This window comes from Acanthisitta chloris, unplaced genomic scaffold (assembly GCF_000695815.1).
Source record: "Acanthisitta chloris isolate BGI_N310 unplaced genomic scaffold, ASM69581v1 scaffold17164, whole genome shotgun sequence".
NCBI lineage: Eukaryota > Metazoa > Chordata > Aves > Passeriformes > Acanthisittidae > Acanthisitta > Acanthisitta chloris.
The window spans coordinates 78,527-95,658 of record NW_008671217.1 but is presented as its reverse complement, the minus strand read 5'-3'; the positions used below and the strand labels follow the sequence as shown (position 1 = coordinate 95,658).

Below are 17,132 nucleotides of genomic sequence, written 5' to 3'. Positions count from 1 at the left end.
GGAAAGAGAAGGTAACCTTCACTACCTGTATGCTCTTAAAGATTTACAGTGTATTCAGACAAGTAAAGTTAAAGGTGCAAATCCCACATGGCAGGTATTACCATGCTTCCATTCTCCACAACGCCAGGCTGGAAGCAAAACTGACCAGAAAGGTAAAGATTGAGTTTAAACTTCTAGCTAGCAAAGTAAAAACCACCCAGTTTTCCTCTAACAACTGCAAGAACCCAGATCAGATAAATAAATGTGTGTGAGGTGAAGGAAAGAGGTGTGGGGAGGTGGAATCTGTACTAGGAGATGGCCCAGCTTTGCAGACAATCATTTATAGTGTGTAAATTTGAAAATGGGCATTGGAAAAGTGAATCCAGGTGCACTTAGTGTACATTTCTGGCAAACACACGTGGGTTTATTTAGCTATGCTGCCAGTGAATGCACTTGCAATTATCAATCAGTGTGATTGTTGTGGGCCAATATAAATGAAGAAAACTGTCAGCCTGGCTGACAGGTGAGGAAGATGTTATCACCACAAAGCATGATCAGGTAATTCAAGACTTCCAAGTACAGACAGCTGCCAAATATCTTACCTAGAATGTGCCTTTATGAATAGAAGGTAACAGTGGTGAATTTAGATTGCCACTTAAAGTGACAGTTCTGTATGTGTCCCTTGATACTACAGCTAACTGAATGGTTACACATTTTTAGCAAATGCACCACTACAATCACTGCAGGTTTCTTTTACAAAACATTTCTGTGCTACTCCAAACCAACCTCCTTTAGCATATGAGCTTTCAAGCTCCTTGACATACAGTGGCACTATCTGAGCACTGCAAGTCATCTTTCCTTCTTTCCATTTACTTTAGAAGACAATCTACGACAGAATTTTTCTAACTAACAAATATGCCTGTACAGACCAGGAAAATTTGTACTTTTTCAAAAGTAAAAATGACCTCTAATGTATTTAAAGGATTATGTCAAAAAAGACTTTGCTATTAAAATAGAATCTCATGTGGAGAGTGTCCTAGATAAATGTCTAAGATACTATTGAGCATTTCACAGTGTCCTCATTCAGCCGAACTTGTGACACTGCACAAAGAGTAAATTGTTGGCCACTGAATTGTAATGACTTTCCCTCATCTGGTCTGCTTTGGGAATGTATTCTTGGTTACAAAATCTAGTTCAGTGAGGTTTGGCACATCTGAGAATTGAAGAAGACAAGACATCAGAGCTGAGGGCAGTTTAGGATTACAAAGCATATCTCCATCTTCACTACAGCACTGTACCGAGTGCCTTTTGAATCACACGCTGTGCCCAACACCTGACACAGACAAGCTTGGAAAGACAATGTTGATAATTTCAAACACTGCCAGAATACATCCCAGTGACAATGCCTGGAATAGAGAGAATGTCTGAATGTGCACAGAGTTCATCAGAAACCAAAGCTGAACTGTTAGGACTCTCAAGTAGGCTCAGAGCAAACATCTGTGCATTTGTATGCACAACACCTTCAATGACACAGCAACATGGATTTACAGGTTAGTCTCTAGGTAACCACATATATCTAAACAGATACCTAACAACTGAAATTGTGGTTCCCATAGCATTCAGCTAAGCTACAACACATTTATCTACTCTATGGTTTCATCACTCTTTCTAACATCTATGAAGGGCTGGATCAGCTGAACTTCCCACTAAATTATTGTATGGTTATTCTGTGTCTCTTTAGGACACGTATGCTCACAAAGCTTGTATAGAGACATCATTAGCTGAGATACACAAATGTTTCTGAACAGATTATCCTCCTCAGCATCTGAAATTTTGTAGAATTTGTAATAGTTTCAGGAAAAGCTACTGACACAGAGCTGTCTTTTTTGTGAGGGGAACCAGCATCACACTGGAAAATAACAGGCAATGACTTAGAAAGATTTCATTTACTACATAACAAAGTTGCACAGCAGACACATAACATGTTTTTTCATTTTCTTTACCTCTGAACAATAACTTGCTCTGTGCCCAACGTGCAGCCTTCAGGGGAGCCACAAACTCAGTGCAATACTTCCTGGCTGCAATGTACCCTTCTCTCATTCTGGGTGAGATGTTTACAGGTGTTCACATAATCAACACATACAATTCCCAGGAATTTTCAGTATTTGTCTTTCTAAGGAAAGTAAGTGCTTTTAAATACTGTAGCATAATTTTCAGACTTGGAAACCTCCCTTACCTCTTTCTTTACCTCTTCTTCATCTTCCAGAGTCAGTGCAGCCAGTTGCTTAGCTCTCTGCTCCATCAAGTTTACATATCTGATTGGATTGGATAACGCCTCAATCACATCTAGAAATAAGGCAAATACTTCAGTTTCAAAACCCTTATGTTATGGTTCCAGTGCTACTCCTCAGGTTTTAAGAAAAGTACTCTCTCTTTCATACAGATCTGCTGGTGATAGGTACTCCTAGGTTCTAGAAACAGCAGCAGAGGAGAGTACACCATGTACAAACACTCTCACCCTCCTGGAGTTTGTGCTTCGTTCTTGTGGATGTGCATTTTCTGCACTTTTTATGATGAATTTTCAAAGCTTACAGCATCAGCCAGCTTTGCATGAGGCATGGAAGAGCTGTGGAAAAATCCTGTGTATTAATAAAATCAAAATAGCTACACAGAATACTGTTTTTCACTGAAGATGGTATTTCACAGTGTGCCTTTAAATCCATCCTTGTTTAGCGCCAATGCCAAATACACTGCTCTACCTTAAGCATGGCACTTAGCTTAGGAAGCAATTACACACTAGTGTGCCATGTAAGCAAAGTTTCATTTGTGTTTCAATGGCAAATGCCTGAGGTATTTCCTCCTTTGGAGTCCGTTGCAAACAAAAGAGGTGGCCCTAATCCTAAACCTCAGGCAAGTGGCTGTAAATCAGGCCATCTCCTATGAGTGCTGAGATAGAATTATCCATCAGACGCAGACATTTGTTCACAGGACAGTTATCACAGTCTGGCAAATCATTTATGCCTCGTGCATTTTGTGTTTCCATTAACCTTTATATTCCACAGTAGGAAAATGTCACAGAATTACCTGCATAAGTATCAGGTACGTAGTCTTTGACCTCTATGTACACAAAGAGAGCTGGCAGTGTCAAGGGCTGGTTCCTCTCATTCCTCAAACAGATGTAGTGATAGCCTGCAAAACAAGAAACAACCAGCTCAGAGAATAAACCCTTCCACAGACATTTTCAATGTAATTGTGTTATCATTTGTTATTTATAGCGTGGCTCCAGCTGAGCAAGAAACTCCAGGGACTTCTGGAAGTGAAAGATTTACCTGAAGGTGTTTCAGAGTTAAGTACACAGACATAGAACTTTTGGAAAGGCATGTGACACTGCAGTTTAAAATAGTATTTTCTGTTTATTTTTACATATGTGAATAATGTTGAAAATTATAATTTTATTTATTTGTTATGCATTCTATTTTATTACCACTGTCTGGTTTTTCTAGTTTTGTAGCTCTTATTTAATTTTCAAAAGTAAGCCTGGGCAGTCAATTCTAATGTTTAATGACCCTTTCCAAGAAGAAATTCATCCTGATGTCCAACCTGAACCTCCACCACAGCTGGGGCAGCCCCAGGCCCTTTCTCCCACTCATCCACCACCATACCCTGTTCTTTCTCCTGCTCACTGACACTTCTTTGACTTTGCAGAGAGAGAGCTCAGCAAGCTTCACACTGGAAAAAGCAACCTTCAGAATCTGCCAGGAGTCTTCCATTAATTTAGCTCCCCAAAATGCCTCAACGTAAGTTCAGACATATTAATGCAGGTTTAAAGACAGTGATGGAAGTGCACAGGTAGGAATGGGAGAAAAAGAATTCCAGCCCAACAAACACACACACCACTGCAGTGCTGCAAAACTGCACCCTCTGCCTCACAGACTGGTGTCTCTCACACCACAGCTGAAGCTGCTCTCCTAAGACAGAGCTAGGGAGCTGCACATACGGGTAGTGTCAGGATACACGTCATGAGCAGGATGCACTTATCTGGGGGAATCCTCACTTGGCTGATGTGAACAACTCCTTCTCCAAGTAATGGTTAAATCCTTGCTTTGAGAATAGTGATAATTCTGTGGATATGGGTGACAATATGATATAGTTTTCACTGACATCTTAGAAAAGAGTTCTCAGTTCTCTTGACCACTTCCAGCAAATTTTCAGCATGTACACAAACTAACGCAACACACTGTTCTCCATCACATGCTGTAAATTAATGACTACTAGAGTCAAAAGACCAGAAAATAGGCCTGTGGCTAACAGCTCTCAGAAGTCCTTGCATGACTTAACCCAGTGGTCTTTGTACTAAAGAGCAAAAGTTTGAAAGCAGGTACAGGATTCAGTAATCCAAAGAATGGTCTCTGTGCTGCATGTAGGGCGAGTACCATGAAAGTGGACCAGCTGTGGTAGGAGCTCACCTTTATCAGAAGAGAGAAATCCTTCACATCCCACTTCTCTCCAATCCCCTATTCTCCTCTGGAGCACCACAGATCCTCCATGAGGCAGCTATATCCATCAAGCCAACAGAAAATGCAGCTGGCATAATAGAATTTTCTGATGGATTGATAAACTGAGTTGGCTCACTAAAAAGGTGTGGAGATTATTCTTTGGGAATAATATAGGCAACTGTAGATACAGGGACATGTGAGTTTTGTGCTACTGCTGGGACTGACTAGATTAGGTACAGGGTAGACACAGATATTCTTCCTTTTTCAGAATGAGTGAAGCTGGGAGCATGTTTATGGCCCATATGCTTGCCCTAATTTAGTTTCCTTCCCTCACTGGCAAAGCTGGCACTGAATTTGAATACTTGCTCAAAACGCCAATGTCACTGCTTCTTTCTGAAACAGGATCTCTAACAAGTCTCTGGCCTGAAAAACAGGGGTTGAGTTGTCACACAAGACAATTCTTTTAATTTTCAGCAGTGAAGATGACAGCAATTTTGGGCTGATTTGTAAAAAAGATACAACAGCTTGCATATAGGTCAGTCTTTGCATGCATGTAGGAATTACATGAGAGGAGCATATTTTGGTTTCATTCCCAGCTGTCTCCCATTCTCACAAAGATGACATCAAAATTGTCTGCTACTGCCCTCTTTCCTCTTAAAAGTGTACAATTGCTCTTTTAAGCATAAACCTGTGAGCATGAAGCTGATGTACTGGAGACAAGAACATGCCAACTATGCCTCTGATGCTTTAATTCCATTGGTTTTCCTGGATTGTTAAGAATGTAAATGTCTGATGAAATATGGCACTTTTCTTTGTCAAAGCTGCAATAGAGTATTCAAATCCCCACTTGCAGTAAGCCTGAATGAGTGGCTCCTGACTTACAGCAGTTGAGATTCTGCTTTGCTGTTTCTTTTTACTACACAATATCTGTCTCAATGAAGAAAAAGGTTTACCTGGTCGAATTGCTGAGACTGGTAATATCCGATGACCAATGAATTTCCCTCCTTCTTCATACACTGCTAGCCTCAAACAGGCCAGGGAAGGTAAAACAACCTACAAGGCAATATTGTTGCATTATGAACATTCAGCTCTGAATGAAACAGCTCCTTCCACAGGCTATACAGAAGGCAGAAAGATCAGTCTAGCAGACTGGAACATCTACACATCCATCAGAAGGTCTTACCACAGAAGAGGTCAGGTTGTATACACCTGTGTGTCAAAATAACTCTCATAGAGACATTTTCCAATCAAGAAACTTGAGGTGGGATATGTCCACAGTATGCTGAACCCAGCAATCTGTCCCTACATTTTCAGTATGATACAAGGGACTAGAGCGGCTCAACTGCTATCACACCTGAATGCTGCTCTGTTTTCTGCTTATTACTCACATCCCTATGTGTCTTTTCCCCCTTTGTGTTTGTGCCAAGGGGATTACTTCTAAGAAAAGCTACTGCTAAGGCATATTAGTGTTGAAAACTCAGCAAGGAACTCAACCTGTTTTGCAGAGCGTGAATGTATGAATTACCCCAACCACGTCAACCCCAGTGCTGCAGCACACTCACTAGCTGGGCCAAAGGGGTTTATTCCTCTTTAGGACTGTTTCCTAGCAATGGATGCTTTTTTGGTACTATATAGAACTGTTGAACAGTTGATAAAAAAACACAAACAAGAAATCAGAAAAGGTTGCTAAACTAAGATAGGAATCTTTACTATTGCTTTAAAAAGATGCATAGCATAATGCATCTCATTTTCTTACTTAATTCAAATACACATGAAAATACATGCATGAAATGTGCATTCTTTTCAGAATATATGCTAAAATTTATCTACCCATTGAAAGAAAAATAAACCCCAACAATCCGAACCTAAGAGCTTCTCCAATTTATTTTCAACAGCACTAAAAATAGTACCCTATGCTTCTCTGAGCACAGAGGTAGCCAGGCACCATCGTTAACTAAATAGAGAAACGAAGTACACTAATTAGAAGTTCATTACAGAAGAAAAATGTTAGTGATGTTTCTAAACTTAAGCCCTGGCAAGCTGCCAAAGCAAAGTCATTCAGAAGGCCAAATGATCAGGGAAAAGAGCTGTACTCCTTAGAAAGCAGTGCTGCAAGTACCAACTGTAAAAACACCTCTGTGAACTACATTTGCTGAGAGAAACCTCTCACAGCGATTGTTTTACAAACACCTGAACTCAAGATTCACTTAACCACAGTGCTCAATAAGAAAAACCAGAGATTCTGTTCAAATATTGTCTGCAAGGGTATTGCAAAGCACAGTAAGACCTTCACCTTACACAGTCCTGAAACATGCTCAGTATTTTCTTCTCCCTTCAGGTTTACAGAATTGAGCCTGAGTGATACCATTCAAACTACATGAGTAGCTCAGACTCAAGTGGATGAGATTTACATGGTTTCATCACCTGGGCTGTATTTATATAGACAACCTAGTGCTAAGCAGAGATAGCAGATTGCTTTGGATGTTCTAGGTCTGACAGATCATTAGAGCTGGATTAATGTTGTCCTGCTCTGAGGTTAACGGTTCAAGAAATAACTAATCAGAGTCTCTTTTCTTCTTTCCAACAAGGAAAAAGTTTCAATAAACCATAAATATCCCCCTGGATAGCGATTAAAACAATGCACTTTTGGGATGCAAGTTTTACACAAACCTTCTTAAAAACTATGGCTTCCTCTTCCCAGACAGGATTAACTGCATTGCCTTGAGAGGTCTTGGTCTTCAAAGCTTTTCTTCTGGTATCCACAGGCAGGCCAAACATGTCAACTTCTACATAGGTACCGACTTTTTTATCAGAAAGAAACTGGCCTGAAATTATCTAAAGCCAAAACAAAGGAGGATTGTTAGAGATCACTTTGGTGAATGAGGAAATGAAGGGCTGAAATGCAGATGGATAATTCTCATTAATGATCAGATAACATGCATTTCAAATAAAACAAACCCAAAACTAAACCCACAATAAACAGAAAAAAGCCCCACTATTTAATTGCAGACACAGAAAAACAACTTGTGAGGCCTTGTTTCCTGTGGCCCTGTGGTCCTGAAGTCCCCTATGAGCAATAATGTGGCTGAGATCATGCTGCTGCCCTTCCCTCGGCAGGAAAACTCATTTGGATCTCATCCTCAGTCTGGCTGCCTATTTCCACAACATGGTATCTTTGAGAACTCCAAGTTCTACCCAGTGTAAGTGGTATCTTTGAGAACTCCAAGTTCTATCCAGTCTAACAACAGGTTCAAAAAATATTGAAAAAATAGAAGAGGTGTAAGAAGCAGAGAAACTCTGTATCCTTTTAACTGTGAGAGAGAAAACAATTTTAGAAACTCTGTATCCTTTTAACTGTGAGGGAGAAAACACTTTAAAAAGTTGTTATTCTAAAAAAGACTCTTCACAGAGGGTGAGGAGTTTCAGTATGAAAACAAAAATATAAAATTGTTGGTATTTTCTTGTTCTTACTTTTTAGAAGCAACACAACTCTCAGCTTTAAAAAGTGAAAGAAAGGTCTATAATTACTTCAGAAAGCTGAAGAGGCACAGGAGTGTGTAGCAGTGTCACTGTACCTTAACAAATTGAGGCTTGCCTAAAGCAAACCTTAATCCATTCTCAGCTGCATCTTGTATGAGCACTGACATTGTAACTAGCAGAGGCTTCACTGAGCAAGCAGAAGCAGCTGACTTCTGACAGCTGTCTCATGACTCCTGGATGCTCGTTCCTGTTTAAAATGCTGTACATATCCTAGTAGCTATTGAATGACTTCCACCTCCATTTACTGTAATTGCAGAAGAAAGTGCCTCTAAAGCCACAGCAGGGAACTGAAAGCTTCCATGATTACAGGTCACCACAAAAGGTCATCCCACACATCCTCTTTTTTTTACTGTGCATGTCATCAGATTATTCCTTTATTCACATCCCTCCCAGCACGGCTCTGCTACACTTGTCTGTAGCCTGAGAGGAAATACTTGTTTTCTCTCAGTAAAAACAGGAGGATATTTTGCAGGTGGATTTTGTAATACAGACACTCTTCTAATGGACAAGTCCATTAAAGGAATAGCAGGACTTCAGAAAGTTTATGGTTTTATAACTAGAGATATATAAAGTATAAATTTGTCATCCTGTCACAGCCAATGCAATCTATCCCTCTAAACACTCATGCAAGTAGTTCTCAATCTGCAGATTCCTGGCAGTCCTTGAACTTTGTTAGAGGTCCTTAAAAAGGAACAAAGAAAAGCAAGTTGGCAATGAACTGCAGCTGACATTTATGGTTCCACAGTTCTGCTGGAGAAAAATTTATTTGTACTAAACAGTGTAGTGTTCTAGCTATTCCAGTCCAACCTCCCACTTCATAACAGTATGTTTTAAATCCAGTCCTTTGTTACCAAAAAGAGAGCCAAACCACTCTTAAATCCACTCACTTCCCAATTCTGTGATTCTGTGGTTCTGTAATTACTTCTATAGAAAAGAATACATATGATAAAAATTGATTTATTGTACAATATGAAACGTGAGTCAGAATTTAAAAATTATATCTCACTCCATGAAATTAAATGCATTTTATTTTCTTGACTTAGAATAGTAATTTTCTTGGCCACTGCACAACAGAAATATAAACGTATCTATGCTCTGACATTGTTAATAGAGCATTTTCAGAGCTCCATACATACCTTGACAGACAAAGTGTTAGCTACTATTCCATCCACTATGCCTTCAGTAAATGGATCAAAGTGTTTGTCTGGTCTTCTCATGAATTCTGGTTTTAATCTGTATCCACTTTTGCCATTGTACTCATACATTCCCATGTTTATTTGCATAGACAAATCTAGGTGTTAAAAGTATTGGTAAGAATTACGTTCTGGATTAAAAAAGCAATAACATAAACAACAATTACTGTAATTTCATACTGACTGTAACAGAAACAGTACAAACTTGTGTTTAAAATGTCAAGTAACAGCTCTATTGTGCAATTCAATCACTAGATACCTTTTGATGCATACAGCCTTTCCTCCCTATGGATCAGAAACTATCTCAGAGGAGTGGATGTGCACAGCTTACACAACCCAGAGAACAGTATAACTTACCTACAGTTTGGAAGTTAAGAGCAACCATCTGGCAGCCAGCGTTCCAAAAGACTTGTGGCATGTAGTTTGAAGAATCCACACGTGTTCCCTTTGGGTAAATTCGACTTAGCTGCATTTTGTTGTATCTAAAGGTGAGTAGTTAAGATATAGTACATGTGACAAAAATCACTTTGCAGAGAGAATCAACTGCAGTATTAAATGCAGGTGTTCTTTACAGAATGGCAGTGGGTTCCTAGTTGAATTCTGGCATCCATAATGCTTCCAGAGGTCCATAATTTTGTAGGGCCATGATAAATATGGGGCAATTAAAGGTGCTGTTTGTTCCTGTGTAGAGTACTCAGAATAAGCAAGAAATAGCATTCATCAAATTCCATTTATCATTATGGTTACTAATTTTGGATTTTCCCAAGATTACATTTATAGAGGTCAGTTAGCTGTAAACAGTGAATCCTCCTCTGGAGTAGGGAGAGGTGTTCAGCTAAAAAGTGCTTTTCTGGAATGAGCGTTAGAATTGACCTCTACATACAGACAGAAATGAAGAGTGTACACATCTTGCAGTTGAGTCAACAAATCTCAGAGATGAGAACATGCTGCAGGTTATCTGTTGAAGTAGCTTCCCATTCATCTTCTCTGAGGCACTATTTTATCTTGATCATTCATTCTTAACTGCAGCATGATGAGAGATAGTGAGAAACATCATAAGGTCTAACTAGAATGTTCCTTAGCTTTGCTTTAAAGGTTATTCAAACAATAACTATATATAAAAAGAAAAGAATAATGTGGCAATAAACCAGCTCAGTGCTCTCGTAAGTAGAGGTATGATGGGAAAGCAAGTGTTGTAATGTGACTTTGCAAAAAAATGAGTCAGCTACATTTTGACAATTTGCTCACCATAACTTGTATCACTTTATATAGGATAAGAAATGTAATGAGGAGAATACAAAGAATCAGGTCTTCAATATGTAGTTTATGCCTAATCCCTCTAGTCCTAGCCCACAGCACAAGGACTCATGCCAGTTTTTAAATTAGCTCATGAGAGCTCAGGCCAATTAATTTGTTTAGAAAGACAGTCAAATCTACAAATGTCATTTGAGTTCCCTATTTCCCCAGCTCCTGATTCCAAATTTCAATAAAGCTCTGTAACAGATTTCAGGTATAGAAAGGCTAAGAAAGCAGCTCTCTGAAAGTCAAGGATACTCCACAAATTCCACAGGAGACTTCGTAAGTTGCTCAAGCCCTTTGGTTTCCACAAAGGAAGACATTTCAAAACTTTTGTTGCGTTCTGAAAGTTTAAAAACAGTGACACGTTAGAGCATGAAATCTCATGCGATACATAAGCTGTCATCAACTCGTTTAGTCTCGGTCCCCTTATCCCATGTACAGCTCACCAGCCCTTTTCACTTTGATCTCAAAGAATTTACATACATGACTGTTTGTTGACAGCAGTAATCTCCCTCTGCACATACTCGAGAGCTCCATCTGCACTCACATAAGCACTGCCCAAATTCAGGGCACTGGTACTGCCCGAGATTGCTGCTGTACCAGCTGCAGGCAACAGCCAAGGCACGCACAGAGATCTCTGCTTACAAAATACCATGTTGGTATTTCTGAGGGTGAGCCCAAAGCTCACATCTGTGACACAGAGGTGTTGTAGCAGCTTTTGTGGGGAATACAGAGGGCCCTGCTGGATCTCTGAATTGTTTTTGCAGATAGCTGCAAGGGCTTTGAGCCAATTTGAGGCTATAATAACTAATGTCCGTATCAGATTAAACCGAGCACTGCGCTGGCTGTGCCTACAGCAGTTCTCGTTAGCTTCAGCATGTCAGGGTAAGGTCACATCTGTCAAACAGCCATGGAAACATCACTGTCTAATCAACCCTGAAGGCACACTCCTGTGTCCCAGCAGGTCTTCAGACCTAACTCCCAACTAATATGCAGCTTTTATGACCTCTTGAATTTGGTCAAACTTTCTCATCTGACAGTGGTGAAAAGTTCCTCCTAAACATCTAACTCAGTAGGACTAAACATTAATTTGTGTATCATTTGTTACTCACCTTTGCCTGACGTGGGCACAGCCTTTCAATGTGCCCAAGCATCATGCAGCAGCAGCCAGCCTAAGCCAAGACCCCTCTAGATGCAGTGTTTTTTCCTTTACACTTTTGTGCAAAAGGTAAGGATTCCTGTAAAGTAACAGCTTTCCATTTCATCACAACCAGCTATGTAGGTTGTCCGGAAGGGACCACAGTGCTGGGATGTCTTATCTGTCAGATACCTCACCACTGCTATCTTTCCAAATGAGGGAATCAGTGCCTGTGTTAAAACGAGTTCTCTGGCCTCACCACTTTACTGAAAGCAAACAACAAGGCAGAGAAAAGGCTTGGCCTCATGCAGTTTTAGAAGTAACTGTAATTGTGCTGCAGCTATCCAGGGATGGCCAGGAGGGCAGCCTGGCCAGCTCCCTGAGGGCAAACTGCGAAGCTGCGGGAAAGGAATAAAACTGGAGTACTTGTCTTGCAGAGAGGAGAAGGAGAGAAACAGGTGGGCACTTGCCTTATAGAGAGCCAAAAAGGAAGCAGTGGATCCAAAGAAATTGGATTGTTTGGGCCAATGTGAGAGGAAAATGTGCTGCCAGCCTGTGAACTACAAACCATTCTCAGTGTATGCTGAAGAGAGTCAGAGGATGAACATGGTGTTCCAAAAGTGATTCTCTCCCGCTAGGAGAGCTGGGACTCAGACATTATTGTGGTCCCTATTTCTAATTAGCAACCAGCATGCTACTGCTATTATTCATAACTGTTATCTCCTAATGGTGAAGGATTCCTGCTATTCCCTAGAGGTTGCTCTCTTACCACTCTCTCTTCCTTTCCAACATGCAATATCCTTTCTCCACACGATTCCAGCCAGCTCACCTCCATCTCTGCTGATGGCACTGAGGTGATTCTTATTCCAGCCTTTCCCTTACTGATAGGATAGTGTTAGCAACACACATGTACAGTGGGTTTATTCTATTTAGAATATAGATGCTAGAATTTGTTGTACTAATAAACCGTTATCTCTCAGCCTTCTCATTAATGTAGAGCATCTGTAGGAAACCAGAGCTGGTAGCTCTTAAAGGATTCAGTTACTAACTGTCCAGGGCTTAATCAAACTCCTAGTTAAAATACGCACAATTATTTCCTTGTAATATCTGGAGAGGATTAAGGAACCTGCCCTTTGAAAACGAGACTGTGCAGGAAAGACTTTTCTCTCTCGTGATACATTACACTGTGCTATCTTCTCAGGAGGAAGTTACTACAGAGAGAACAAATAACTCATTGAAAAACTGTCTGGAAAACGTGCAAAAATACAGCTACAGCTACTTGCTGTCAGAGAGAGGGAACATTTCTAGTGAGGGCAATCAGGGGACTGGTACAGCTCCACTGCTGTTCAATATTTCTGTTATCAAGTTGGATGCAAGACTGGAAAATGCACTTTTAAACCATGTGAATGCCAGAAGCAGAGAGGTACTGTTATCACCATGGAGGCCAGGATCACAAATCCAAACAAATTGTGAATTAGAAAATATTAAATTAGAAAAATGCTGTGGCATTGAAACAATGAAATTGTAGAAAGACAAGTATGGATCTTCACACTTAGGGAAGATCCTAAGTCACGTGTACAAAAGTGAAAGTTTTGGGAAACAGCTGGACAGGCAGCAAACTAAAAACCAACCCTCAGCTAATACCTTCTTTATTCAGCTGATCTTCACTGAATTTAATGAAGATTCAGCAGTGAGTGCAGTTCAGGACTAGGACCAGAACCCAAAAGTCATGCTTTAACCAGCCAGAGAAATTTATCATCCATGGCCACTGCTTTAACGAGCTTGGCTTTAATGGCCAAGTTTACCACAGAACGATTTTTTTTCAACACAAGCACCAGAAATTTAATTCCTTAACATTATGACTTCACAGGAACAGTATGATCAATCAAAGCTCACATCAAGACTGAGGATAAAAGTCTGGACAGCAGTAGTTCTTTACAAAAGCAAAACTCAGAAAGGCCCATGCATGTGAACAGAAAATCTACACAAAACAATTTTGTAACAGCTGCATCAACTTGTCCTGCTAGGATTCACACAGCTTCCTTTACACAAGGCATATCTCCTTCCCACTGTGTTCTTGTAACTCTCATTAAAGCTAGAGCAGATTATAAACATCCAAGGGACACTATATAGGGAACAAGAATAGCTCCCTGCATGATTTTGTGACTGCTTATGTATATGTCTGTATAAATATCCACATACAGATGCACAGTTGGTAACTTCTTTCATGTTTATTATTCATCACAAGTAAATGCAAAATCTTGTATACAGACATGGACTTAGGCAACAATTACCTGTCCTCTGCCAAGGCCACCACGAATGCAGAATAAATTAAAATGCTATATGACTCTTTAACTAAAAAGCACCAAAAGCACATTAGAACCTGTCAAAACAAAGTGAAAAAGGCAGGCAAACAGTAGGGGGTTGTGCACCAAGAAAGGAAAAGATGCTGCCGTGTTTACTGAGAAAGCCACTGAGTGCATTTCTAGGCAAGGCATCTTCTGCAAAAGCCAGTGGGGGGTGAAATTACAGCCTGTTCTATACAATACACAGAGGCAGGAAAGAGGGAATTTGCCTATGGGGAAGGGCAGACTGTGTTTGCTCTGAATCTTCTATAAAAGTAGCGGAGGCAAAATACAAGCACTTGCCCAATCTATAGGAATATTTATGCTTACCTTTCTCAAATTGCTTAAGTTACTCTTTAGTCACAGATAACAAAAAGAAAGTGTAAAATTTTCAAATATGTTTTTGAAATGTCAGCATGTTTACTGTCAATAATGTTGGATATTTAGACTAAAATAAGTTTCAAATATGGATTTATTTGGTTGCATCCCAAAATTTCTGTCCATGTACTGTATGTAACAGAGAAAGCCAAGCAGCATTTTTCCAGAACTTTCTGCCACACGCTGCTATTTCCACTATAAGATGTTGCTCATGCTTAGCTTACTTACTTTTTGATACTTCAAATGACTCAAACTTCACAGGCTGAATGTAGTTCACCAGGTTAGACATCTCTTCTGTGGCCATAGCCTCACTTCCAGCAGTACCCTAGAGTAGAGAAGGAAAAATGATGCAGATTTGATCTGTCTAAAGGCTACAAATACCAAAGCCCAGTCTTCTGTCAGTTGTAGCATCTGCCACTGACCCTGGCTTAGTGAAGGAAATGCTCATATGGGGAGTATCACATAGTAAAGAAGAAAATTTGCTATGAAATGCAAAAGTTTACAGTAAACGGCTGCTGTATTAATTCTTTTTACGTGACTCCTAGGGACGGGACTGCCCTACCTTTACACATGCACAGTACGGAGGACACTTAGGGTACTGTTGGATAAATGATAAATACAGCTTTTGATGTCAAGTTTTATTCCCAACAATGCCAAATACACCACAAGCAGCTGTCTAAAACAGATCAGCTGTGGTGCTATTCGTTCTTAATCTACAGGAACTGAAGGCACAAATAAACAAAGCAAGGACGTGCTTCCAAAGCGATTAACCGAGCCGGGAATGTTGGTGCGCTGCACTCCCTCCCTTTCGCCGCTAGATGTCAGCCCCGTCCTGGCGACGCACAGCGACCCCAGGGAGGAAGCGGCACACCGCACAGAACACAGCCCCCCCCTCACCTCATCCATCGACGACTTCTTACAGTCATCATCATAGTCGTCATCGTCATCGCTCTCCATCTCTGCTTCTCCTGGAAAGTTTGAAGCAGAAGATAATTACTGGCTGAAGCAAAAGTTACAATTACCAGTGACAAATCCAAGAAAGATGTGCAAGTAGCACTGCTTGAAGGAGACGACATTGTACATGTGCTTTTTGTCACAGCACAAATCAAATACACTGTCCCGAGGGATTCATCCGTCTTCGGCATTGATTTAAGTTCTTAATGCCCAACAGCGCAGAAACTCTTCCTTTGCAGCTGTTTGATGCTCAGTCTTTGGAAATCAGCACTGAGGAGAGAGTGTAGTGTGCATGGTGTGTGGGTATAATAGCACAGACATGTTTCCGTGCTTGGGGCACAGCCCCATGGTTTGGGAGATGTGAGTCCAAACTCCTGTTGCTGCAGGATCCATGCAGGACCTCCACTGAATGCTCAGCCCCTCTGAGAAGCTCACACCTAACAGAACGCACGGGGTGAAGCAATCGCATGAAAATCCATGAGATTCTCGTGTGCTGTTCAGCAAAACCCATCTGTTCTGAACGCGTCGCAGTCCCTGCACTGAGGCAGCACAGCTGGGAGGGTCTGGCACAGGAGCCAAACTGCAAGAGCTTTACTCCCGTTCCCTTCCCAGACCGCTCTGGGGTGCCCGAGCTCGGGCTCAGCCGCACCGGCTGAGGGCACTGCGAGCCAAATAATGTCAGCAACATGCACACGGCTCATCCTCTCCCTGAGAACGTACTCGGAGTAAATGGGACCGGATAAAACACATTTCTTGCCTTGCTCCCAATTGCAGTGCACTCATCAAATTCCTACAGGCAAGGCATGAGTTCTTTAATGTTAATTAACAAATGCCTCCGCTCGCCTCCAAAATGTGTTGATTTGGTTGTACCAGAAATTTAACCATTAAGAAATATCAAGCTTATCTTTCTCTTTAGAAACTCCTCCTGAGGGCCTGGCTGTTAGAAAGTGCACTTTAAGAAGACTCTGGAAAAGAAGATTTAACTTGTCACCTATCCACACCTCTAAGACTAACTCCCCCTACAGATTTTATTCCACAGACCTAGCTTTCTTCAGCAGTGGCAGCAAACACATCTAACTACTGTGCAGCTATCCCACAAGTTCCAGAGCATGATAATACAATCTCAGCTCCTCCTATCAATTTAGGATCTAACCTGAAGCCCAATAAAGAAACTGCTCTTTGTTCCAGCAGGCCATGGATTATGTCCAGTGGGCCCCACTGAACATGGACAACACATGAGTGTGCCTTTCACAACCAAATGCTGACTATCCAGGCTGCATTTCCTTCCAGATGCAGCTGTTGAAATATCAGGCTTTTATTCATCAACACATTTCTTCCTGAACATCTCATTGAAGAAAATAACACGATTGCTCAACAGGCTCTAGGGATGGCTCAGAGAACCTCAGCACAGTGAGAAGAGCCAGCCAAGCTCTCACAGGATTTGCAGTGACAATCTCTGGATGGGAAGATCTCAATTGATTTAGCCAGAGTGGCAAAGGAACACTTTGCACAGTCTACAAAATGTGGGAAGTGGGCAGATTTCAGTCAACTTGCACTGCTGAGATATGATAGGTACATGATAGCCTGTGTTCCTGCTAGAAGTGTCCAGGGAGGAAAGTACGCAACTCATTATTCATTTATTTAAAAATATTTAAGAGGAATACTCCCAAGGAGATCAGATCTCATTTTCAAGTTCTGCATCAGACAGCAAAACCAGGACAAATAATACACAGGATTGCAAACACAGAATAAAAATGAGTGGTTTAGAAAGTGTGACTACATCTGCATTGCCTTTCACCCAGCAGCAAGG

At 40.9% G+C, this 17,132-nt stretch overlaps 1 protein-coding gene across 1 annotated transcript in view; it reads right to left on the bottom strand.

Moving 5' to 3' along the window:
• The window catches only part of PLCB1 (phospholipase C, beta 1 (phosphoinositide-specific)), a gene marked incomplete at both ends in the record, with an annotated part of 90,865 nt that overhangs the window by 14,199 nt on the left and 59,534 nt on the right, over nt 1-17,132 (bottom strand). Inside the window, 9 exons of the mRNA XM_009074021.1 lie at nt 2,216-2,325; nt 3,064-3,168; nt 5,429-5,528; nt 7,146-7,310; nt 9,152-9,306; nt 9,566-9,690; nt 10,763-10,847; nt 14,597-14,693; nt 15,266-15,336. Coding sequence (XP_009072269.1) covers nt 2,216-2,325; nt 3,064-3,168; nt 5,429-5,528; nt 7,146-7,310; nt 9,152-9,306; nt 9,566-9,690; nt 10,763-10,847; nt 14,597-14,693; nt 15,266-15,336 — 1,013 coding nt within the window. The remainder of the gene's footprint in view (nt 1-2,215; nt 2,326-3,063; nt 3,169-5,428; nt 5,529-7,145; nt 7,311-9,151; nt 9,307-9,565; nt 9,691-10,762; nt 10,848-14,596; nt 14,694-15,265; nt 15,337-17,132) is intronic.